At 40.9% G+C, this 25,002-nt stretch overlaps 1 protein-coding gene across 2 annotated transcripts; it reads left to right on the forward strand.

Annotated features, from left to right (window-relative positions):
• The first annotated feature begins 49 nt into the window (after positions 1–49).
• SCRN3 (secernin 3) lies at positions 50–24,942 on the forward strand. Of its 2 annotated transcripts, none has more exons than XR_003762008.2 (8): positions 50–143; positions 7,020–7,192; positions 8,558–8,739; positions 9,875–10,074; positions 12,264–12,476; positions 22,315–22,477; positions 23,048–23,182; positions 23,839–24,942. XR_003762008.2 is itself a non-coding variant. In XM_001515634.6 (8 exons), the coding sequence occupies exons 2-8, from the start codon at positions 7,022–7,024 to the stop codon at positions 24,010–24,012; spliced, it is 1,281 nt and encodes a 426-aa protein (XP_001515684.1). In that variant the 5' UTR covers positions 50–143; positions 7,020–7,021; the 3' UTR covers positions 24,013–24,942. The 2 variants fall into 2 exon arrangements, 1 of the variants encoding a protein (XP_001515684.1); XM_001515634.6 differs by having other exon boundaries at positions 23,005–23,182.
• Positions 24,943–25,002: the final 60 nt, after the last annotated feature.

A 25,002-nucleotide genomic window follows, 5' to 3' on the forward strand; every position in this document is an offset into this window, starting at 1 on the left:
GACAGCTTCCGGGGTCAGAGGTCGCCACTTCCGGCCTCCCCAACCGCCACTCACCGCCCGTTTCTTCAGCGGCCCGAGGGGAGGGGAGGGGAGCGGCCGGTCGGTCCCGCCGGCGGAGCCTTACGGGCAGGCCGAGGCTGACGGTTAGTGGTTTTGTTTTTATTTTGCGGTATTTGTGAATGATAATAGTAATGGTATTTGTCAAGCGGTTACTCTAGGCGCTGGGGAGTTATGGACAGGCAGAGGCTAAAGGTTAGTGGTTTCTTTTTGGTTAGTGGTGTTGGTTAACAATAATAATAATGGTGGTGTTGGTTAGGCGCTTACTATAGGCGCTGGGGAGTTATGGACAGGCAAAGGCTGACCGTTAGTGGTTTTGTCTTTCTTTTGTGGTATTTAATAATAATGTTGGCATTTGTTAAGCGCTTACTATGTGCCGAGCACTGTTCTAAGCACTGGGGTAGACATAGGGGAATCAGGCTGTCCCACGTGGGGCTCACAGTCTTAATCCCCATTTTACAGATGAGGGAACTGAGGCACAGAGAAGTGAAGTGACTTGCCCACAGTCACACAGCCGACAAGTGGCCGAGCTGGGATTCGAACTCATGAGCCCTGACTCCAAAGCCCATGCTCTTTCCACTGAGCCACGCTGCTTCTATTTGTTGTTAATAAAAATAATAATAATGATGGTATTTGTTAAGCGGTTACTCTAGGCGCTGGGGAGTTATGGACAGGCAAAGGCTAAAGGTTAGTGGTTTCTTTTTGGTTAGTGGTGTTTGTTAATAATAATAATGATGGTATTTGTTAGGCGCTTACTATAGGCGCTGGAGAGTTACGGACAGGCCAAGGCTGATCGTTAGTGGTTTTCTTTTTCTTTTGTGGTAATAATAATAATAATAATGGTATTTGTTAGGCCCTTAGTATAGCCGCTGGGAAGTTTCGGACAGGCAAAAGCTCACCGTTAGTGGTTTTCTTTTTCTTTTTGTGGTATTTGTTAATAGTAATAATAATGATGGCATTTGTTAGGCGCTTACTATAGGCGCTGGGGAGTTATGGACAGGCAAAGGCTGACCGTTAGTGGTTTTGTTTATCTTTTGTGGTATTAATAATAATGGTATTTGTTAGGCGCTTACTATAGGCGCTGGGGAGTTATGGACAGGCAAAGGCTGACCGTTAATGGTTTTGTTTATCTTTTGTGGTATTAATAATAATGGTATTTGTTAGGCGCTTACTATAGGCGCTGGGGAGTTATGGACAGGCAAAGGCTGACCGTTAATGGTTTTGTTTATCTTTTGTGGTATTAATAATAATAATGGTATTTGTTAAGCGCTTACTACAGGCGCTGGGGAGTTATGGACAGGCAAAGGCTGACGGTTAGTGGTTTGTTTATCTTTTGTGGTATTAATAATATAATAATGATGGTATTTGTTAAGCGCTTACTATAGGCACTGGCGAGTTGTGGACAACCAAAAGCTGACGGTTAGTGGTTTTGTTTTTCTTTTGTGGTATTTGTTAATAGTAATAATGAATAATGATGGTATTTGTTAGGCGCTTACTATAGGCGCTGGGGAGTTATGGACAGCCAAAGACTGACGGTGGTTTTTGTTTTGTTTTGAGGTATTTGTTAATAATAATGAATAATGATATTTGTCAGGCGTTTACTAGAGGCGCTGGGAGTTATGGACAGCCAAAGGCTGATGGTTAGTCGTTTGGTTTTTTTGTTTTTCGGTATTTAATAATAATAGTGATAGTATTTGTTAAGCGTTTACTGTAGGCACTGGGGAGTTACAGACAGGCAAAGGCTAACGATCAGTGGTTTTGTTTTTCTTTTGCGGTATTTATCAGTAATAATAATGATGGTATTTGTTAAGCGCTTACTATAGGCGGTGGGGAGTTGTGGACAGCCAAAGGCTGACAGTGGTTTTTTTTGTTTTTGTTTTGTGGTATTTGTTAATAATGATGGTATTTCTTAAGCGTTTACTACAGGGGCTGGGGAGTTACAGATAGGCAAAGTCTGAGGGTTAGTGGTTTGTTTTTCTTTTGCTTTGCGGTATTTGTTAATAATAATGAATAATGGTATTTGTTAAGCGCTTACTCTGTGTCAAGAACTGTTCTAAGCGCAGGGGTAGATACCAGGTAATGAGGTTGCCCCCCGTGAGGCTCACAGTCTTCATCCCCATTTTGCAGATGAGGAACTGGGACACAGAGAAGTGACTTGCTCAAAGACACACGGCAGATATATGGCAGAGCTGAGATTAGAACCCTTTATTTTCTGACTCCCAGGCCCGTGCTCGATCCACTATGCCATGTTAAGCGTTTTTTTATGTGCCGGGCACTGGCGTTGGCATAGTATATTAGCTTGTATCTACCTTAGTGCTTAGCATAATAGTATTAATGATGGTGTTTGTTAAGCGCTTACTCTGTTCCAAACACTGTTCTAAGCGCTCGGGGAGATTCAAGGTAATCAGATTGTCCCACGTGGCGCTTACAGTCTTCATCCCCATTTTACGTTTGAGGTAACTAAGGTACAGAGAAGTGAAGTGATTTGCCCAAACGTAAGTGGCAGAGCCGGGATTAGAACCCACCACCTATGACTTCCAAACCCCTGCTCTTTCCACGAAGCCACGCTGCTTCTCACCATAGTGCCTGGCACGTAGTAAAGCGTTTAACCAATGCCCCATATACATCAGTGCTCAGAAGAGTGCTTGGCACATAGTAAGCGCTTAGTTAAATGCAGTCATTATTATTTTAAAATAGCAAATAATGGGGTAAATACAGGGCAATCAGGTTGGACACCGTCGACGTCCCACATGGGGCTCACAGTCTTAATAATAATAAATAAAAATATTCTTGAAAAGCGGCTTGGCATAGTGGATAGAGCACAGGCCGGGGTGTCAGAAGGTCATGGGTTCTAGTCCCGGATCTGCCACTTGTCTGCTGTGTGACTTTGGGCAAGTCACTTCATTTGTCTGTGCATCAGTCACCTCATCTCTAAAATGGGTATTGAGACTGTGAGCCCCACGTAGGACAGGGACAGTACCCAACTCAATTTGCTTTCTCCACCCCAGTGCTTCGTACAGTGCCTGGCAGATATCCACTCGAGCGGGCATGCAGGGGTCTCTCGCCTCTCTGGCTACCTGTATGTCGGTCACTATCACCCCCAGCCCCCTGGGGGTGTCTACGCCGTCGCCACCGTTCAAACTCATCAGTTCCTACCGCCCCTGACAAGCGGCATCGGCCCCCTCTCCCGACTATACCTTTTCCCTCCTCCCTCCCCCGTACTGGTGGATGACTTTTTTTTTAAAATGGTATTTGTTAAGCGCTTAATATGTGCCAGACGCTGTATTAAGCGCTGGGGAAGATGCAGGTTAATCAGGTTGGACGTAGTGTCTCACAGGGGGCTTATAAACGTAATCCCATTTTAGAGATGAGGGGATTGTGGCACAGAGAAGTTAAGTGACTGGGTCAAGGTCACATAGACAAGCTGGAGTTAGAACCCAGGTCCTTATGACACCCAGGCCCGTGCTCTGTCACTAGGCCATGCTGTTTCTCAAACAGCTGTTTGCTTGTGTGACATTCTGCCATTTCCCTTTTTTTTTTTTAAAAAAAAAAATGCCTGACTAGCCACTCCCTGGAGATTGAGAGCCAACACTTTTACTCCTTGTAAATCCTCACGTTGTCCCTGCTCAGGTTTCTGTACCCAGTGGCTGATCTGTAAGCACTGTTGACACGGTTGACATAGAGAGGTTCCGACCTGTCATATCTTTGTGGTAAAAATTTGGAGTGCTTACAATGTGCAGAGCACTGTACTGAGTGCTTGGGAGAGTACCGTACAACAGAGTTGGCAGACACGTTCCCGGCTCACAAAGAAGTTGCCGTCTAGGTTGGAGACAGACATTAATATAAATGTTTTATATAATTTAAAATATGTACTGAAATGCTGTGGGGATAAGGGTGGGGCGAATATCAATTGCCCGAAAGTTGCAGATCCAAAAGGGGGCCAACAGGATGGGGCTTGGGAGCAGCAGCTGCAAATGGATCAAAAAGATTCAACTTTGGGTCTTTTCATTCCATTCAAACTCCCAGGTTTTTCCAGCCCTGTTCTGGGCTTGTCCAAAACGCGGCTGAGAAAGCAGCCCAAACAGCTGTGGAGTGGGAACAATGGCTAAGCCCTCACAGGTGAAAGTCTTTCTCATTGCCCCGTGGCATTGGCACCCAGGCCTGGGAGTCCCAGGTGTTAACAGGGATTGGGGCTGATGGGCTGTGAGCTCTGTATATATATCTATTTATTTATGTAATCTTTTTTTATATTAATGTATGTCTCTCCCTCTAGACTGCGAGCTTGTAGGCGGGATTGTGCCTGTTTATTGTTAAATTGTACTCTCCCAAGTGCATAATACAATGCTTTTCACACAGTAAACGCTCAATAAATACGATTGAATGAATGAATGGGATGATTTAGGATCCTCCCCAGTGTCTTTGTGTTGTACTGGCTCAAGTAAGTGCTTAGTAAATGCCATTACTAATCAAGTTAACAAAGGAAGCATGTGAGCACAATTACAGAGAGGAATTTCTTAGAAGGGTCCAGGGATGGACTGCTGAGAGGAAATTTTTCTTCCCTCAAAATGAACAAGGAAAGCACAAAGGAGGATGTGAGATCTTAAAGAGAAAAATGAAAGAATTATTTCTGTACTTACTACTTGTGGGAAGATTCATGGCAATGGAGAAATTATCTTTGTTGATTTAAAATTGTTTTAAATGCAGTGAGCCCTCACTTTTTAACAGAAATCTTTTATGACTGCTCCTTAACCGTAGTACTCTTCCAATTACTGAATCTATATGTTACAAAGTAAGAGAAAGCCCTAATCTTGTTCAGAAAGTGTAACAAAATATATTATTTGAAAAGCATGCAAAAGCAGGCACTCAGGAATAAGGTAATAGCATTTTAAGCTAATGGTATGTTTTCAGCACCTTTGTGGAGCTGAACTTACTTGCCCTTCCCAGTACAGGAGAGTAGAGTTTCAGTGCTCTGCACATAGTAAGCGCTTAAATACCAACATTATTATTATTATTATGTCATGTTACCTCATGTTTTTACTAGGTTTTAGATCAACTTAAATGAAAAATACTTAAATTATGAGTATGTATTCAAATTAAACAATGTAGTCAGTTCTGCTGTAATGAGTCCATTATGTTTTTTCCTCAAGATGAGTCTAATTTTCAATATAACATGATTTAAAAGTTGGTGCAAATAGATTTGGCATAGGAAAGAGCAAGGGCCTGGGAATCAGAGAACCTGAGCCCTGTCACTTGATTGATATGTGACCTTGGGTAAGTCCTCTAACTGCTCTTTGTCTCAGATTTCTTTCTAAAATGGGAATTCAGTACCTTCTGTCCATCCTACTTAGACCCTGAGCCCCAGGAGGGACAGGGACTGTATATCCAGTACAATTACCTTGTATCTACCCTAGTGCTTAGTACAGTACTTGAGACACACAGTAAGTGCTTAACAAATACTAGTTATTATTTAATTCAATTTAATATTAATTTAATTATAATTACTACTAATAAAAGAAGACTGGCTCATGTATGCTGCTATACTTCCCAAGTTCGCCTCAGCATTGTGGCACGTGTTGAATACTTTGTTTCTTTTTATTTTTACAATTCTGTTTCTTTCAGTAGGCCTTCCCTAACTAAGCCCTCCTTTCTTCTCCCACTCCCTTTGGCATCACCCTGCCTTGCTTCCTCTTTTTATCCCTCTTCCCAGCCCTTCAGCACTTATGTATATATCTGTAATTTGTTTATTAATGTCTGTCTCCCCCTCCAGACTGCAAGCTCCTTGTGATTTAGGGAATGCCTGTTTTTTGTTATATTGTACTCTTCCAAGCACTTAGTGCTTTGCACACAGTAAATGTTCAATAAATATGATTGAATGGAGTGAATTTAGTACAGCATTTAGTACTGTAAAAAAAACAAGCAGAAAGGACTAAAACATTCTACCAGTCATGGACATGGTATAGGTCATAATGGTATCTTCAAGCCATATCTACTCTCTTATCCACTAAATCTTTTTTGACTCAATGGTTACTCTAGAGTGATTTTCCCATAACATGAAGTTCTTCAAGAATACAACTACCATATTATAGCTGAGCTGATTGCACTCACATATGTTTAAAACTATGTGTAAATTTTAAGGAAAGATTATTAAGTCATTTAATTGTATTTATTGAGCACTTACTATGTGCAAAGGCACTGTATTAAGTGCTTGGGAGAGTACAGTATAACAACAAACAGACATATTCCTGCCCACAATGGGCTCACAAGTATTGCAGATTATATGCGTATTTCCTTTGGCTTTACCAAGATTTTGAAACTTTCCATCTTCTTTGCAAAGTTATTAGATCTAGTCCAAAATTTAGGTCCAGCCTGTCATGTAGATTCCTATTCCCTTTCCTTAGTCTAGAAGGAATAACTATGACTTATAAATAATGATGCAGAAATAATGCTAGTAGAAACCCAAGAAACATTCAGAGAAAGTTTTCTTTCTTCACTGTCTTTGCCCCTGACCAATCATCATTTCTTTTTGTCCATTCTTCAATCTTCCTCTTTTTACTTGCTCTCCTTGCCCCTCCTCGTGCTTTCCCCTTCTCCCTCTCTTCTGTTCTCCTTTAATCCTTTGCTTTTTTTCCCCTGGCATTTGTTAAGAGCTTATTTTGTGCCAGGTACTGTACTAAGTGCTAAGGTAGATAGGTAATCAGGGTGGACACAGACCATGTCCCCCTTGGGGCACCCAGTCTTAAACCCCATTTTACAAATGAGGTAACTGAGGCCCAGAGAAGTTAAGTGACTTGCCCAAAGTTACACCGCAGACAAGTGGTGGAGCTGGAATTAGAGACCAGGTCCTCCGACTCCCAGGCCTGTGCTTTAACCATTAGTCCACAGTGCTTCAAATGACTCCTTAGTTCTCTTCTGTTTTATTGTTAATGTAACATTTTCTTAATTTCATAATTTCTATCTTTAAGGAATGGCTTCAAGAAGTATGGAACCTTGTTCCTGTGACACATTTGTGGCACTGCCTCCAGACACAGTTGACAATAGAATTATTTTTGGAAAAAATTCAGATAGACCTAATGACGAAGTACAAGAAATCGTTTATTTCCCTGCAGCAACGCACAATCCTGAAGAAAAACTTGAGGTAAGCATTATATACATGTAATTTTTAACAAATTTAACAGAACACATTTTCTTTCCTTTGTTTTACAAGTAAAAGATTCTGGTTTAAAGTTTGGAATTAAACATTTGAGATTATTAGTGGGAGTGGGACAAAAGCCATGGATGTAACAGGAAGTAGTACAATATGTCAGGGTGAAATAGCTGAATCAGTGAATGTAAAAATAATTATAGATGTTTATGTAGGTATTGAATAATAGTAACTGTGGAATTTAAGCACTTACTGTGTTCCAAGGTCTGAATGAAGTGTTGGGGAAGATACTGTATAAACATATCAGACATGGTCCCTGTTCCACGGTGGGATCACAGTCTAAGTAAGGATTACTGATTGAGTGTATTGCACTCTTCCAAGCTCTTAGTGCAGTGTTCTGCACACACTAAGCGCTCAATAAATTTGATTGAGTGCCTTAAAGGTGATGGTAAGGAGTTGCAGTTTGACATGTGAGTGAATGGGTACCTTTGGGGTTTTTGAGAAGTGAGAGATATGGACTGACTGGTGTTTTAGAAAAATGATCTGGGCTGCAGAGTGAGTATGGACTGGGAGTCATTTGGGTAAAGCAAGACAAGGAGGACTCAGGCATCAGGTCATCCAGAGGGTCCCAGCTAGGAACCCAGTAACATTTTTCTGCCCCTCTCCTATTGGCAGTAACAGGCTGGAGCTTGAATAGGGAACCAGGGACTACTGATTTAAAAATTAATGATAATACTGGGGAAGATATTTGATATTATTTGCCCAACCCCACAGCAGCTACGTACATATCTTTAAATTATATATTATAAATTATTTATTCATATCAATGTCTTTCTCTTTTAGACTGTAAGCTCGTTATGGGCAGGGAACGTGTCTGCTAATGTTGCATATTCTCCCAAGTGCTTAGTACAGTGTTCTGCAATCAATTTGATTGATTGAAGAGGGGCTGGGGAGAGGCAGGAGAGGGAGGAGGTGCTCAGAAAAGGGGAGGATGGGAACAGAATGGTACAGGGAAGGAGAAAGTGTGGAGGGATTTATTTACCAGCTGGGATTGGACATAACTTTATGGGAGGGAATTTACGGATCCTGTGGTATGCATGATGTACCTCCAGATTTTGTGTCCTATGGGGTGGATGTAACCAAGGGTGTACCTGTATTTGTATTCCATGCCCCCTTCAAAGAGGCCATCTTTACCTACCATTCGTTTCCAGTTTTCTATACATGTCAGAATGTCAGAATACTCCCTTCAATCCCAATGATTATTCAGCTCTCTAAAAATGTCTCTAGTGTTGGGCCTTGAATTTTACACCAAACCACTAGCAGAATTTCTGGATTCTGATTACTATATTCTGTTTACAGTGCACTTACATAGAAATTGAACAAGTGGCAAACACATCTGCTGTTGTTCTAAGTCGCCCATCTTGGTTATGGGGTGCAGAAATGGGGGCCAATGAACATGGAGTTTGCATTGGGAACGAAGCTGTCTGGGGAAAAGAAGAAGTCTCTGATGAAGAAGCACTACTGGGCATGGATCTTGTCAGGTTATCAGTTCTTTTTTATGGTTTAGGTTCTATAAGCAGCACTGTGTAACATTTTGAATTGTAGTGCAATATTTCAGAAACATCTTGCATAATGCTTGCTTTCCTTGGACTTGGATGCTTCGTCTGTTGAATGTTTAAAACCCTTCTTTTCCCATCATCAGTTTTCTCCTTTTCCCTCTTTTCCTGCTTTCTTCCTTCTCCATTTTCCCTTTTTTCCTCTCCTCTTCACCCTCTGTAGCAAAAGCAGCAGCCAGCCACAGTTGTAACCTTTTAGTAGCCAGAGCTGTTGCTTCTGAAGCTTAAAATAGCATGGCTGTTCACTTTGTATCCAAGGCTTGAGTTTCAGCTCTTGGCTGTAGAGCAGCCTAATCTAATTTAGTAGTGGCAGTAATAGCAGACTCTGTGATGGTTATAATTGAGAGACCCTGAACTAAATGTCTCCTTACCTTAAACTCCTTACCATAGGTTTCAAAGCACTCAGTCACCTTGCCGCCTCCTACCTCACTTTGCAGCTCTTCTATTACAACCCAGCATGCACACTTTGCTCTTCTCATGCTAACCTTCTCACTGTACCTTCATCTCGTCTATCTCACTGCTGACCTCCCCACATCCTGCCTCTGGCCAGGTACACTCTCCCTCTTCCTATCCGATAATAATTACTCTTTCCTCTTGCAAGAGGCCTTCCCTGACCAAGCTCTCTTTCCTTTTCTTCCACTCCCTTTTGTATCAGCCCGACTTGCTCCCTTAATTCATCCCCTCTCCCAGCCTCACAGTACTTATGTACCCATCTGTAATTTTATTTCTTTATAATTTCTTCCTCTCCCTCTAGACTGGAAGCTCGCTGTGGGCAGGGAATGTGTATGTGGTATTGAAGTCTCTCAAGTGCTTAGTATAGTGCTCTGCACACAGTAAGCACTCAGTAAATACAACTGACTTTCATACTTTCAATGCTAAATAATAGGACTTACTCAAATACCAAAGAGGAAACATCTAGAAATTTTGTCAGGACAACTCATATGTTTTTAAAGAAATGTATTTCCTTTCAAGTAATAATGCTAAACCTTACCTTTATGGATTTGTATGAAGAAAGACTCTAAATGCCATATAATCAGAGAATTTTTAAATTTTATTTTAGGCTTGGACTTGAAAGAGGTGACACAGCTGAAAAAGCACTTGACATCATTGTTGATTTGCTAGAAAAATATGGACAGGGTGGAAACTGTTTGGAGAGTGGCCTGCTGTTCAGCTATCACAACAGTTTTTTAATAGCTGATAGGAAGGAAGCCTGGATTCTGGAAACTGCAGGAAAGTACTGGGCAGCAGAGAGAATAAAAGGTATGGACCACCTGCCGTTGATGTGCTAATTTAAATATACCCCTAATTTCCCTCACTGTCTATATATATATAAAGGGAAGGGGATTGTGGGGAAAACAGCCGACCAGTGTACCAACCCAAGATTAAGAATATTAATTGTGCCATTAGATTTGGGAGGAAAATCATAACTATATTTTATTCTTCCTCTAGACTGAGACTCTAAACTCATTAAAGACAGGGACCATGTCTGCTAATTTTGTTGTACTCTCCCAAGTGCTTAGTACAGTGCTCTGTGCATAGTAAGTGCTCAATAAATACCATTGATTGGGATCACAAGTAGTTATTTGCTGTGTTGTACTGAGATTAGTACTTCTATTAAGTATAACACTGCTCACCCAGTTTCTCTCTCTCTCCTCTACCGAACCTGCTAGGATTACTTCTAGCCCATCTAGAAGACTGAGCCCAGAAGATAGGATAGGATAGCCTAGAAGATAGAGAAGCAGCATGGCTCAGTGGAAAGAGCACGGGCTTTGGAGTCAGAGCTCATGAGTTCGAATTCCAGCTCTGCCACTTGGCTGTGTGACTGTGGGCAAGTCACGTAACTTCTCTGTGCCTCAGTTACCTCATCTGTAAAATGGGGATTAAGACCGTGAGCCCCACGTGGGACAACCTGATTCCCCTGTGTCTACCCCAGCGCTTAGAACAGTGCTCTGCACATAGTAAGCGCTTAACAAATACCAACATTATTATTATGTCTGAGGAAGGAATGCTCCTAGGTTTGTCAGTTACTGAGTGCTTACTGTTTGCAGAACACTGTTCTAAGTACTTGTTAAATATTTGTGATCGGAATCATTTCTGCCACTAAAGCACAGGCTGTGGTTCCTTTTTTTCATGGTATTTGTAAAGCACTTATTTTGTGCCAGGCACTCTACTAAATGCTGGTTGGACAAGCTTCTCTGGTTGGACAGAGTCCCTGTTCCACATGAGACTCACAGTTTTAATCCCCATTTTACAAATGAAGTAACTGAGGCCCAGAGAAGTTAAAACTGAGGTCATAACAACAGGCAAGTGGTGGATCCGGGATTAGAACCCAAGTCTTTCTGACTCCCAGGCCTGTGTGCTATTCACTAGGTAGTGCTACTGCTTAGAATATTTGGCATTTGTTTCATTTATTTTATATCCTGGTATTTTTGGATATACACAATATGAGGCTACACTGTCAGGAATTCATTTGGTAGTCTTTTAGAAAAAAATTAGGCTTTGAGGTTTTGAATTTAAGAGAAGCATCCTAGAGGAAAGAACACAAGTTTGGGGGTTAGAGGACCTGAGTTCTTCTAATCCTGGCACTGCTACTTGTCTGCTATATAACCTTGGCATGCCACTTAACTTCTCTGTTCCTGTTGCCTCATCTGTAAAATGGGGATTAAGATTGTGAGTCTTATGTGGAACAAGGGACTTTGTCCAACTCAATTATCTGCCTCAATTATGTTCCTGGCACATAGCACTAAACAAATACCATATAAAAAAAACCCCAAAAGCTTTCATGTCCCTTTTTCTATTCAGGATTAAAACTGAATATATAATATACAATATTGTTCTATTGTGGTAATTGGCCTGATAGGACCATTTAGAACTCACTAGGGCTTCCTTTAGTGCAGGGTAAGAGGTAATTTACTAAATGTGCCTTAATGGCCTAGGAATATTAAACACACTTCCCCAAGATGAGTAAATGCAGTCAACTCTTGATTGTCCAGTGATTAGTGATCCTGCCCCTCTTTTTCATTCCTACTGCCTTTTTCCATTTTCATTCCCATTAGTAATCCTACAAAGGACCAAATTGGTCTGTCAGGGGACACAAATGAAAGAGGGACTCTTTTCTATACCCTTATTTTGATTTTGGACCAGTCTGGTGGTAACTTTGAGTAACTACCTGATTTTTTTGCTTTGCAAATCTATATTTCAGATCTCGTTGAAACTTCCAATAGTTAAACATTTTTTTGTCTCATGATTAGTAATTCTGTGTAGGGTGATGTAAAATTTTACTCCCCTCGTGTGGGTTTATATGAGATTTTGTTCTCAACATCTGTACACAGACGTTTTTCATAGATCTAAATTTCTTCAAAAAGGTTTAGCTAATAATTAAGGAAAATTACCTTATACACAAAGTCATCTTTTAAATGTATTTTCCCCCTTTTTATCTTTGGAAATAGAGGGCTGTCGCAACATTTCCAATCAGCTCTCTATAGCAAGCAAGATTGATCGAGAACACCCAGGAATGAGAAACTATGCAAGAAGCCAAGGTTGGTGGGATGGTAAAACGGAATTTAATTTTGCTGCCATGTACTCCTATGCCAACACTGCCAGGATGACTACTTCAGGCAACAGATACTGGGAGGGCCACAAAATGCTGAATAAACACAAAGGTAATCTGATTATCTTAAAAATAATAATACTACGAATCACAATTGCGTTTTTAAAGTACTTATCCTCATGTGACAGTGAAGAAAGTAATGGGCTGTGTGAGGAGTTACCATATGAAAAGATTTATCAATCAACCCATTGATGATCTTTGTTGCATGCCAACCGAGTACAAAGCACTGTAGTAAGTGTTTGGAAAAGAACAACCCTTTCCCTGCCCTTAAAGAGTTCACAGGCTAATGGAGGAGACAGACTGACAAAAGTTATTTACCAGCAGTGTGGCCCACTGGAAGAAACATAAGCCTGAGAGTCAATCCTTCAAACCTGGGTTCTAGTCCCAACTTTGCCACTTGCCTGCTGTGTGACCTTGGGCAGATTACTTAACTGCCCTGTGCCTGTTTCCTCAACTGTAAAATGGGGAGTCCATACCTGTTTTCCTTCCTACTTAGACTGTGAACCCATGTGGGTCAGGGGACTGTGTCCAACCTGATTAACTTGCACCTACTCTAGGCCTTAAAACGGTGCTTGCCACACAGTAAGCACTTAAGAAATGCCATTAAAAAAATAAAGTAGGAAGAAAAGTAAGGGTATAATGCGTAAAAGTCAAAACATATGAAGTTGAAATAGCTGAATAAATAATTTTAATATACATATATGCATAAGGGTAAAATGAGGTTGTTGACTTGAAACAATTAGTGTTGTGAATTAATTGGGGAAGGTGGGATTTTTTTGGAGCGTTTTGAAAATGGAGAGATGGAGAGTGTCAGGCCAGGGGAACTGCATGGGTGAGAGGTCCGGTGGGAGAGTTTAGAGCAGGGGGTAGCTAGGTGACTTGGGAGGCAAGAAAAGTGTGAGCTGGGGAGTAGCAGGTGATGGAAAAAACTGGTGGAAAACTTTGAAACTAAGAAGTTGCTTGGGATATTTTTGAGGAGGGAAATGATGTGTGCCAAAGACTTTTCAAAGAGGTGGAGCAACAATGGAGTAGTTTTGAGTATGGACTGAAGAAAGTAGAGGCTAGAAGCAGGGAGGACAGTGAGGAAGCTGGTGTAGTAGTCTAAATGTCTCAAGACATCAAAGAGTAAGCTCCTTGTTGGCAGGGAAGTCTAACAACTCTGTTATATTGTACTCTCCCAAGTGCTTAGTAGAGTGCTCTGCGCACATTAAGTGCCCAGTAAATGTGATTGATTGACCGGGGTATTAGCTGTTGGAGTGGAGAGGAAAGAAATGTTATGGACGAAAAACCTGCAAGATTGAAAGATAGCTGAAAGGCAGTGAAGAGTCGAGGATGACACTAAAATTAGTTTTGTGGGGTGGAGGTTGGTGGTATCGTCAGAAATGGAAAAGGTAGGAAGGGAACAGTGGATTTTGAGAAGAAAATGAAAAGTACAGGTGTAGACATGTTGAGTTAGAGGTGCTGGTGGGACATCCAAGTGGTTAAGACCTGCCTACAAGAGGAAATGCAGGATTTTATTCACATATGTGTTATAGCTAAAACCTTATGAGCAGGTACAAGAGGTAACGGTAATAACATTTACTGAGTGTCTTCTGAGTACAATCCATTGTTCTAGAAACTTGATATACAAAGTAGTCAGTAGTATATATTGGGTGCTCACTCTGTGCCGAGAACTTACTGAAGTTCCAGGAAGAGAATAGAATTAACAGTCACAACTCTGCCCTCAAGGACTTTAAGTCTAGAGGGGCACTCAGACACGAAAATAAAATCAGATAGGTTGAAGCAGCAAGGTTTAAAGACAGGTAAAAAGTGCTGTTAGCAGTTGGTTGAGGTGGAGAGTACCAAAGTGTCTACTTAGCAGGGAGGACCTTAGTAAAGAGGTGATGCAGTAGAGGGAGAAATAGGGTAGGGAGATGAGACTAGTCAAGGAAGGCTTGCTGTGGTAGATGTGATTTCCGCAAGGCTTCTGAAGATGGGAAGAGTAGTGATCTGCCAGATGTGAAGGGAGCTCCATGCAGGAGTGAGGGTGTTAGCAAGATGCTGATGGTGAGAGAGACAGGGCTGTCATTAGTGGCATCAGAGCAGCAAAGTGTCCTGGCTGGGTTATAGTGGGAGAGGAGCCAGGATAAGTAGAGAGGAGGAACTGATTGAACATCTTAAAGCTTATGGACAGGAGTTTCTACTTATTGCACTGGAAGTTTTGGAGGAGAGAAGAGATGTGTGCAGAACTATCATAGAAAAATGACCCAGACCACAGAGTGAAGTATGGATTGGAAGGGTGGGAGGTCAGCGAGAAGGCTGAGGTTGTAATTAGCAGGATATGTCAAGTGCTTGGACCAGCGTGGTGGCAATTTGGATGGAGAGGAATAGCTGGACTCTCATTCAGTCGTATTTATTGGTGTTTACTGTGCAAAGCATTGTATTTGGGAGAGTACAGTATAACAACAAAAAGACACATTCCTGCCCACAGTGAGCTCACAGACTAGAGGGACTCTCGATATGGTGACACATTCCCTGCCCACAAGAAGGTTATGCTCTCATGGGGAAACATCAAAAATGTTACAGAATAGTCTAAGTAATTGAATGAAAAATTGAAGAAGCATACATACAAAAAGTCCTGAGGATGAGTATAAATAAATTCAAAAGTGCTGCAGGTAGTTGCTGGGTTTTTATGACTTGGAGTATGAGAAAGTAAATGAAAGAATGAATGTAGAGCACAAATGGTCTCCAGAGATGAACAGGGTGTGGGTGGGGATGGGGTCCTCACGGTGAGGGTTGGCAGGGGTCCATTGGAGAACTGGGATTTGGAATTCTGGAGCCACGGCAGCATTGTGGCTGCCAAGGCTGTGTGGCTTGAAGGGTCCCCAGGATTGTGATTAGGAGTGAGGTAGATGGCTCCAGGATGGGGGGTCTAGGAGCTGCTCATGCCTAGTGAGGACCAGAGAGGAAGCAGAGGAAAAAGTGCGTTTTGCAACTTCGGTATCTTTAGCTTACTGCCTTTCCCTCCCTTACCTCCACTTCCTCTGTCTGTGTTCCTTCAAACTCCTCCTGCTTTCAGGGACCTGCCTCCTCAAAATGCCACCTCCAAAATGAAAAGTGGGTGCTTCTGAGCTGCTGGAGAGGAAGTGAAGGTAGCGTGGGTATGCAACCCATTCAAGGAATTGAGTGAGGAATGGGAGCAGAGAGATGGGCAGTAGTTGGAGGAGGCTGTGGGATCCAGAGAAGACTTCAGTATGAGAGACTTATTTGAAGGCAGAAGGGAATGAGCCACCTGAGCGGGAGAGGTTGAAGAGAGCAGGAGAGGCGAGGAGAGTGGAAGCAAGTGGTTTGAAGAGGTGGGAGCAGATGAGGTGGGAGGAAGAGGTGGGAGCAGATGAGGTGGGAGAAAGAGGGGTTAGATTTAGAGGACAGATAGGAGACTTTGTAAAACAGCTGGAAATTAGGAGTGGTGGGGAGCAGCTTTGAAGTAGAAAAATTGGTTGTTGGGTTGAAAGACCTTTAGGTCCTGATTTTTCATATCAAATTAAGTCACACTCTAGGCTAATGTTTTATTTCAATACTGACCTTTCCTGTTTTCATATTACAATCAATCAATGGTATTTATTGAGTGCTTAATGGTGTGCAGAGCATTATACTAAGTGCTTGGGAGACTGTAATACAAAGTACAATAGTTACACCAATAAAACTATCCTGATCCAGCAGATTTTGGGAAAGTGAAGGTTGTTGGAAGGAAATTAATTTGCTTTTACCAAGTATGAGTCTATTTGTTTAACACAATCTTCACTTTCTGTAATCAATCTGCTGCCTCATTGGCTGAGACAGAAGAGCTCTGAATGTCAATCAGAATGCAGCTGTTCAGAAATAGGGCAGTAGGGGTCTGTTACTCTCTTCACCAGTGTTCATTAGACAGAGTCATTAGACAAAATTATTATATGCTAATCAGTAATTTGGGATGAAAGGAAAGCTTTGTGATGGAAAATTTTATGAGTATTTTCACAATATTTTCACATTTTCTTCTGTTTTGAAAATAAGCAGTATGGCTTTGCCTAGTATTTTTATTTCATTAAGTGCCTTGTATTTGTTTATCATAAGAAAACAATGAACAATTTCTCGTCTAGCAATATTCTTTTATAAATATGCTATTTATCATCATGTGGTAATGATTGTCTAAGTTTTTTTTTCCACATTGCAAGAATCTAACAAAGTATTCTACAGTGAATTATCCTAAAAGAATATCATTTCAAATTTGTGCGAGCTCAAGGATGCTGACTACAAGGGCAGATTTGGGTAGGAGATGGAGGGGGTGGGGTTGTGGATTTCTAGGGAGGAAAAAATAGGGAAGAAATAGGGAAGGAGAAGAATCAATCAGTCAGTGGTATTTGTTGAGTACCTACTATATTTGAGCACTGCACTAAGTGATTGGGAGAGATCAGTAAATAGACACAATCCCTTCCTTCAAGGAGCTTACAGTTGAGTGGGGGAGACATCTATTGGGAGACATTGGTAGATTCAGCTTTTTTGCTTCTTTGCCCATGTGGAGTTGGTGCTTGGGTGGCAGGTATTTCTCCAAATCATTTGGGGCGAAACAGAGAAGGTGTATCTCTTGACTTGCCCACTTGTTTGATTTATTTTTCCTTCATCATCTAAATGTGACCTTTTCATCTTTATTTTTATACTCATCCACTGAACTTCTGAAATGTTGGTGACTTCTTCAAAGTGAACTGTCAGCGGGCAGGTTAGAAGTGTTCTGCTCTGAGTAGAAATTATCCAAGAAAGGTCAGTGATTTCTAGCAAAGGCAATATGTTGAAGTGATCATTCTGCTCTTTAGTTGGCCTCTTCCTCCATAAATCTGTGACTGTCTCCCTAAAAATCATGTGGAGTAAGCAAGTAGTGAGAATTAAAATTATTTCTAATAGGTATTTTGAGAGGATACTTCAGAAAATGTGTATTTTCCCACTATTGTTGGGTGCAGCTGGCTCATTACATTTTCCACAGACTCAGTAGATGCAGAAGTAAATTTAGGCAGCATTTAATGTATTTCCTAAATCAGGACTTTTCAAGCCAGACCCCTCTGGTCTCACTGTATGACCTGAAGTACCATGCTCCGTTCCTCCCTCCCCATTTCCCACCTAGAATACACAGGAGCCAAAACAGATAAGTGAGCTTGCTTCTGGACTGTGGGATATCTTCTTGTGTGGTGATAGTAGTAATAATAATAATATTTATGGTATTCATTAAGCCCTTACTATATGCCAAATACTGTGCCAAGCGCTGGGGTAGATATAATCAGATCAGACAGGCCCTGTCCCACATGACACTCTCAGTCTGAGAGAGGGAACAGGTATCAAATCCCCATTTTACAGATGGGGAAGCCGAGGCACAGAGAAGTTAGGTGATTTGACCGAGGTCACATAGTCAAAAGTAGTGAAGCTGGGATTAGAACCCAAGCTCTTTGACTGCCAGTCCTGTGCTCTATCCATTAGGTCATGCTGCATCTCGGCAGAGGCGCTGACTCTGGGGAAGTGGCAGTACAGGAGCAGTTTGCCTTCTCACTTATTTTGGGACTACTGTTTCTGCTCTATTTCTTGAGGGGCTCCCTAGACATGTCTCCCCACCTGGTAGCCCTGCCAGCAGCATGCTGCCATAAAGTGGTGCTTCTCTTTGGAGTACTTACACTGGTTGAAAATCTCCAATCAGAGGTGCTAGTAAGTGAACTTTACTCATGACTCTTTTAAGGTAAATCTACTTAGAAAATTGTAGAAGATTTGGAAAGGAGATTGGCAGGGAGGAGACGAATCCCTATACCAATTTCACCAGCCATCACTACGTTAAAAGGAGTAAATTGGGTTTGTTGGCCTTTTAGTTAATTGGTATATGTAGGTGATTGTACCAAAAAATGCTTCTTTTTAATGTAAAAGCAGCATTCTAGTCAGGCTCTCAGCACTTTCCTGAAGACATTTCAGGAAATGGACTGCCTGTGTAGCTCAGTAAGTTTCGTTTTCTGCAAAACTCAACTCCTTTTCCTTTTCCAACTGTTTCTCCAGCTAGCTATTAACTGGGCTACATGTATATCCAAATTGGCCCCATATTCACTCATGCATTTGAAATAACTAGTTTAAATCACAATAAAATTGCACCCCTGTGTTTCTGTATTCATTTTACTCAACCCTCCCACCATAGTCTCAGCACTTATTCAATGCTTGCTAGTGGATTACCTAGAGCTCTTCTACTCCAGTGATCATGTAAATCCTCCCTTCATTTTGAGAATTGTAGGTTCCAAGTACAGAAGACATTTTCATAATACCCATGTTATGGTTCTATTTTTCAGAAGTTTATTTTTCAACCATTTTAAAATCACACTAGGTGTTCGAGTTTTGTGCCTCATAGGTTGGTATAACGTGTGTGGAGTTTTTTTTTAAATGGAAGAGCTTTGGTCTTAGAGTTCACTCATCTTTTTTGTTTTTTGGGGGAGAGTGTATTGCAAAAATCAGAGGAAAAAAATCATTGCTCTTGCAGTAGACCATTTCATGAGTGTGATGAAGTAATTTTCCTGTATTTTGAAAGCACAAGTAGTCAACTAATTCCAGTTAGCTAAGTGTAGGTGGAGAAAAAATGATAATCAGAGATAAACCTCCAGGTTTCATGTTCTTAATTGTCTAGTATTGAGTGATAGCTAAATAAATGTTCTTTAGGGATGGGGGTAAGTTGCATTGTGGGGGGATTGTGTCTTTTGGATTTTATGGGTTTTAAAGCTACTGCAATTCAAGAACTTCATTTTTAATAATGAAATTTAGGTGGATTTATGTCCCTCTTATCAGACCTGAATGTGGAGCTTTTGATAATGAATAAGGGAGAGCAGTGGGAAAAGCATATGGTCAGCAGTGCACTCAAAAAGTAACCTGGAGGGCAGAGAAGTGTGCTATGTGGGGGTAGTCATATTTTCCAGATTCCTTTTTGTTTGCCTCTGAAATTATATAAACAAACCACAGGAGAAATTCCAGTCTGTCTTTTCTTTAAAAAAGGAAACAAAAAACTAAATTCCCCACCTGAAACCCAGACCAATGTCTCAGTCAAAGGTATTGAGCATTTACTATGTGCAGAGCACTGTACTGAGCACTTGGGAGAATACAAAAAAAATTGGTAGACGCATTCCCTAAAGCCCTCCCAGAGAGGGGAGTGTTAGATCTCTCACATTACCATCATTGAGAGGACTACCTTGAGGTGCAAAGCATGAGGAAATGACACCAGGACAGATGTCTGTCAGTGCCAACATGCAGTCAAATGAATTCCATTGCAAATTATATCAAATACTGAGGGTTACACGTATTAAAATATTAGAGCAGAAAATAGGTTGCTGCCCTGAAAAATGTGGGGACCAGATTCAGTGGGAATGGGAAATGGGAAAACTGACGGTTGCCAAAGTTATTGAAAGTGTCCTAAAACGTATTGTAAAAAAGGACCCAGACCCAAGTTGGAGCTGGGAAATAAAGGTGATATATATAAATTACAGATAGAGAGAACTATTAACAGATCATTGAATTTAAAAGCAAATTTTACATTTGTTAAAATGAATCTTGGGCTGTTTGTAGGAGAGGGGAGCATGGACTTCCACTGGTGGTAGGATCCCCAGGACTATGGTCAGAGGAAGCAGAAAGTGGGGAAGAGGAATAACTTTTCCCTCTCCTCCCCTGGTAGCAGTGGACCTTCTTACCAGGAAGCAGGATTTCAGGAGCAGAAATGGATAGCAGCAAAGGAGTATCTGTGAGCACTGCAGAGCCTGATGGATGTGGTCCATATGGGCCCATACAGACACCACCCGCTGGGATTTTCCTGGTGCCCTGGTGGGTTGGTTAATCAGAGCCTGCAGCCATCTGAACCACTCAGGCCTCTCCATAACCCTGTCTCTGAACTGGATCGTAGGGGAAGCAGGGAACTGGAGTCCCGTTTTCTGACCCCAGGATCAGAGTAACAAGCCTCTGGGGGCAGAAGGCCACCAATCAAGGCATCCCTTCCAGCAGTTATGGCCTTGGAGATGTTTAGGAGACTATTTTAAGTGTATTTTCTTGCCCATTTTGTTTGGGATTCTTGGAGGATCCCATCACCCAATCTCATCCCTGAAGTTGAAGAGCCTAGGTAGATGGAAAACCATGGTGCTGGTATTGCATATCGGCATATGCCAGCCAACCTTGAATACTGTATTTTGTGTATGCGAAAGCATATTCACTGGTTGCTGCAATTTAAATTTTCTGCCTTAGAAAACCTGTTTTATAGGAATGCTTGCTAATATTTGATGTAGGCAAGTTAATTAACCTTCTCATGTACTTTATCATGAAGTTATGGGCCATTGTTGAAAAGTAGCATGACCTAGTGGATAGGGCATGGGCCTGGAGAGTCAAAGGACCTGGGTTCTAATCCCAGCTTTGCCAATTGCTTGCTGCGTGACTTTGGGCAAGGTAATTAATTTCTCTGTGCCTCAGTTTCCCCAACTGTGTAGTCTCTTTAGACTGTGAACTTGTGGGCAGGTAATGTGTCTATCATCTCTGTTGTAGTATACTCTCCCAAGTGCTTAGTACAGTGCACTGCACACAGTAAGCACTCAAATACCATTGTTGCATTTACTGCAGTGTTTAGAAAATTTAACAGATCTGACAGTGACAATAATGTGGTAAGATACCACAGATTTTTCCATAGTAGGCCACTTCAATTATTTTATTAAATCAGGATGAGTCTCCAATCCAGCTGTAATTGAAGCATTTCTAAGTATACTTCCGTTTGGATTAGGATTTGGATTAGGCTGCTTCATTTATATTCAGTAGCTAAAATTCACCCTTTATCAAAATTCCTTAATGTACTCTGGAGAAATTTCAGGAATAGCCATTTGTTATTTTAACTATTTCCCATTTGAGAAGGCAAAGAGTATTTGTAATATCACTTGATACACTTAATTGCAACATTCTCTCATTGTTTAGATACCTGAAAAGTCAGGTTTTGAAAATATGTTGAATATTTATATTCATTGCTACTTTACACCAATTTTCTTATAATGCAGGAAATGTGTTCTTGCAGAGTCCTAAATTAAATTCATGTTATAATACATGTGCTTGTAAATCCTTGCAAAACTATTTCTTCAGAGACTGTCAGAAGAGCTTTCTCTAATTCTGCCAAAACTAAAGGTGCCTTTTTCATGCCACTAAATTGCCATGGACAGCAGGAGTCTATGCATTCTTAAATTGTCCCATGTATCTATTGTGTATTTTGGGGGTAGGGGTGTGCAGGGGGAACTTAGAGCTTGGTTTGTGTGCCACTTGCGACCATTTGTTCTCATGTATTCTCTGTTAGAAGCTTGGTAAGTCTGAAGTAGGTAATTTAGCACTCTTCCATTGGGGGCAAATGGTATTAGCGAAGAAGGTTTTTTCTGTTAACAGAAGCATCCTAATGTGTGATTGGGTGAAACTATATCTCGATAGATTAGCAGGCTTTTGATATGGCTTCTATTTGGATAAGTAGAACTTAAGAAAATGTGATGTTAGCAAAGATTCTAGACCCAGAAATGAATCTTAGTGTTTCAACTAAACTACAAAACTTTGACTTCCAAAATGGAATTACAACTTCCTGAAGCAAACCCAACAGCCACTCTCAGCATTCATGTAGTATTCCTATCCTCGACATTTCTGTATGTATGCATTTCTTTGTGTACTCATTTATTCAACTCTTTCATTCTGATATATTGATATGTCATATTCTTGTTCATGCTGTCGTTATTTGTAAGTAATTTTGGTCTGCCTCCTCTGTTAGGCTATAACAGGTATTTTGCTTCTGTTGTACTTTCCCAAGTGCTTACACAGTGCTTTGCACTCAGTAGATAAATACAATTTCTTTTGTTTAACAGGAGCTATCACTTCTGAAACAATGATGAAGATTCTTCGAGATAAAGAAAGCGGCATTAATATGGAGGGAGGATTTCTTACCACTGGAAGCATGGTGTCCATATTACCTCAGGATCCTGCCCTCCCTTGTATTCATTTCTTCACAGGAACTCCTGATCCTGACAGGTGAGATTACACTCTTATCAAAGGAACTTGGACATGGGTTCTAATCCCGGATCTGCCACTTGTCTGCTGTGGGCAAGTCACTTAACTTCTCTGTGCCTGTTACCTAATCTGTAAAATGGGGATTAAAAGTGTGAGCCCCATGTGGGACAACTTGAATACCCTGTATCTACCTCAGTGCTTAGAACAATGCTTGGCACATTGTAAGCACTTAAATACCATGATAATAATTATACTAATTGCATTTCAGTTTTTAATAATAATGTTGGTATTTGTAAAGCACTTACTATGTGCAGAGCACTGTTCTAAGCGCTGGATGAGTAGTAAACAGTGACCCAATATGAAGAATATGATTCTAGATTACAGTGTTATGCTCTTCCTTTGGAGCAAGTTTAACCCTTACTATTAATGGAGGTTCTCAGTTCAAGGGAAGAATGGCTTCCAAGGAATTTAAACTTTCTAGAGGAAGTGGTTGGGGAAAATGGAGATAAAATAAAAGATAGATGTAAACTAAGATTTTTGATGTGCAGGTCTGTTTTCAAGCCTTTCATTTTTGTGCCAAATATTACTCAGCTGCGAGGAAGTAGCTCACCAACATTTGGCCCCAATGATCCAGTGAAAAAGCCATGTTTTCAGTCTAAACCAGATAGAAGACACCAGCTATACCAAAACCATGAACGTGCAGTAATGGTGATAGAAACACAAAAGGTATGGAGATAAAATGTCTGTTTCCCTGTGAGAGTAAGCTCCTTGTAGGATGGGATCCTGTTTTATGCCTTTCTCAATGGGTATTTGGGGGAGGAACTCTATGGTTGTCCATCACAAAGGAAGATCCTAACCTTCCCATCAGTGTAAGAAGGGGCTAAGGGCTTACAGGTTGGAGCCAGGTCTGCAGGAGCAGACTTTTCCAGCACCAGGAGAGAGGGAGCAGTGCTCATTTCTCCACCCAGGATCACCCCTTACTGTGATGCAAAAAGGTCAGGTGTAGTTTCTCCTTTCTTTGCAATTTCTTTGCCACTTTCAACAGGATTTTGTAGCACGTTTGAACTGTACGCTGCTCTCAAAGCCTGAACATAATTACAGCACAATCGAAACAGGGCAACAGCTGGAATGGCCTAGGGGATGCAGAGGAGGCTTTTTAGCATAAGGAAGGAGCATCTGAGAGGGGATGGGGTCAAAGGCAGTGTGGGGTCAGTGGACAGCCCAAGTCCCCTGTAGCTTTTGCTTTAGTGCACCAGGGGAGCACTTCCTCACTAGCAAAAAGAAACATCTTAGATGCTTGAGGGAAATGGGGGGACAGCTAGTGAATGCTGTTTTGCCATGTTTGCATAATATTTTTATTTTTATGTTTACAAATACTTTAGGAGAAAGGGAGAAAGATCCTGAAAGAGCAGAGGACCCTGGAGAAAGAGAAACTCAAGGAGATGGAATTAGTTCTTCAACACAAACCTCTTCCTGGTGACCAAGCTAAGAATCTGTTTTCTCATTGTGTACAAAAGGAAATAGAAATATATAAATCAAATGTACAGTTAGAATAATGTTCCCTGGTCAGAATTCTTAAAGGCAGAGTCCAGAGCATGTTTTAGCTTTTTCACAAAATTTGGGTGAATGAAATTTAATGTAGATTCCCCCCAATTGGCTTTTTGTTTAAATTGGAACAATCCATCAGTGGTATTTATTGAAGTGGTAGATATGTTCCCTGCCCACAAGGAGCTTACATTCTACAGGGACAGAAAATATAAATTGTGGAGATATACATAGGTGATCATCAAGAAATATTTTTTGGCTGGGTCATTGTACAATAATTATAATAATACTTTAAGCACCTTTTTTTCCAATTAGTTGAGAACGCTAGCTTTCAAATAGCCAGGTTCATTTTTTTCATGGAAAAATGTAGTAGTCTCATTTGTAATGCAGTTTGATTAAGTAAACTATCTTTAGCATAGGCATGTAAAGTCTTTCAGTGAGTCACTGGAGTTTAAGGCAGCCCTTTTACATTGATTTTTAAATTACCAGAGTTAACATTGTTCTGGTTGGTTGTGCTCAACCACTAGAACTAAGACAAATGTTAAACCCTGAGCATTCTGCTCCAGGATTTTTTTTTAAATAATTTTGTAACAACTTTTTCACAGTTCTTGGTGTAAGTACCACTGCCAGGTAGGAGAATGACTTTCTTCCCAATTCATTTTTGGTGATGAAGAGGCATGATACAAGGTGATTCTGTACCTGAGTAGCTCTTTCAGTTCAAATTTCTTTGTTCATTGGTAGGTAGAGAGCTGCTTCACTGTCCTTTTCTTTGTGGGACTTGCATGTCATGATTAGTCTATATAAATAATTTAGTCATTTGGGAAAAAAAAATAACCTATCCACAGCACTTAGGGCAGAAAGGCTATGTAAAATTGTATTTAAGACTTCAGATGAGAAATATATCTTTCAGCTAATTAAAATCTAATTGTTACAAAAATCTACAAAAAACATGTATGGTTTGCAGTCTGTGCTTTAGTCCATTTGTAATACAGAAAGGATCC

The sequence above is a fragment of the Ornithorhynchus anatinus genome, chromosome 9 (assembly GCF_004115215.2).
Source record: "Ornithorhynchus anatinus isolate Pmale09 chromosome 9, mOrnAna1.pri.v4, whole genome shotgun sequence".
Taxonomy (NCBI): domain Eukaryota; kingdom Metazoa; phylum Chordata; class Mammalia; order Monotremata; family Ornithorhynchidae; genus Ornithorhynchus; species Ornithorhynchus anatinus.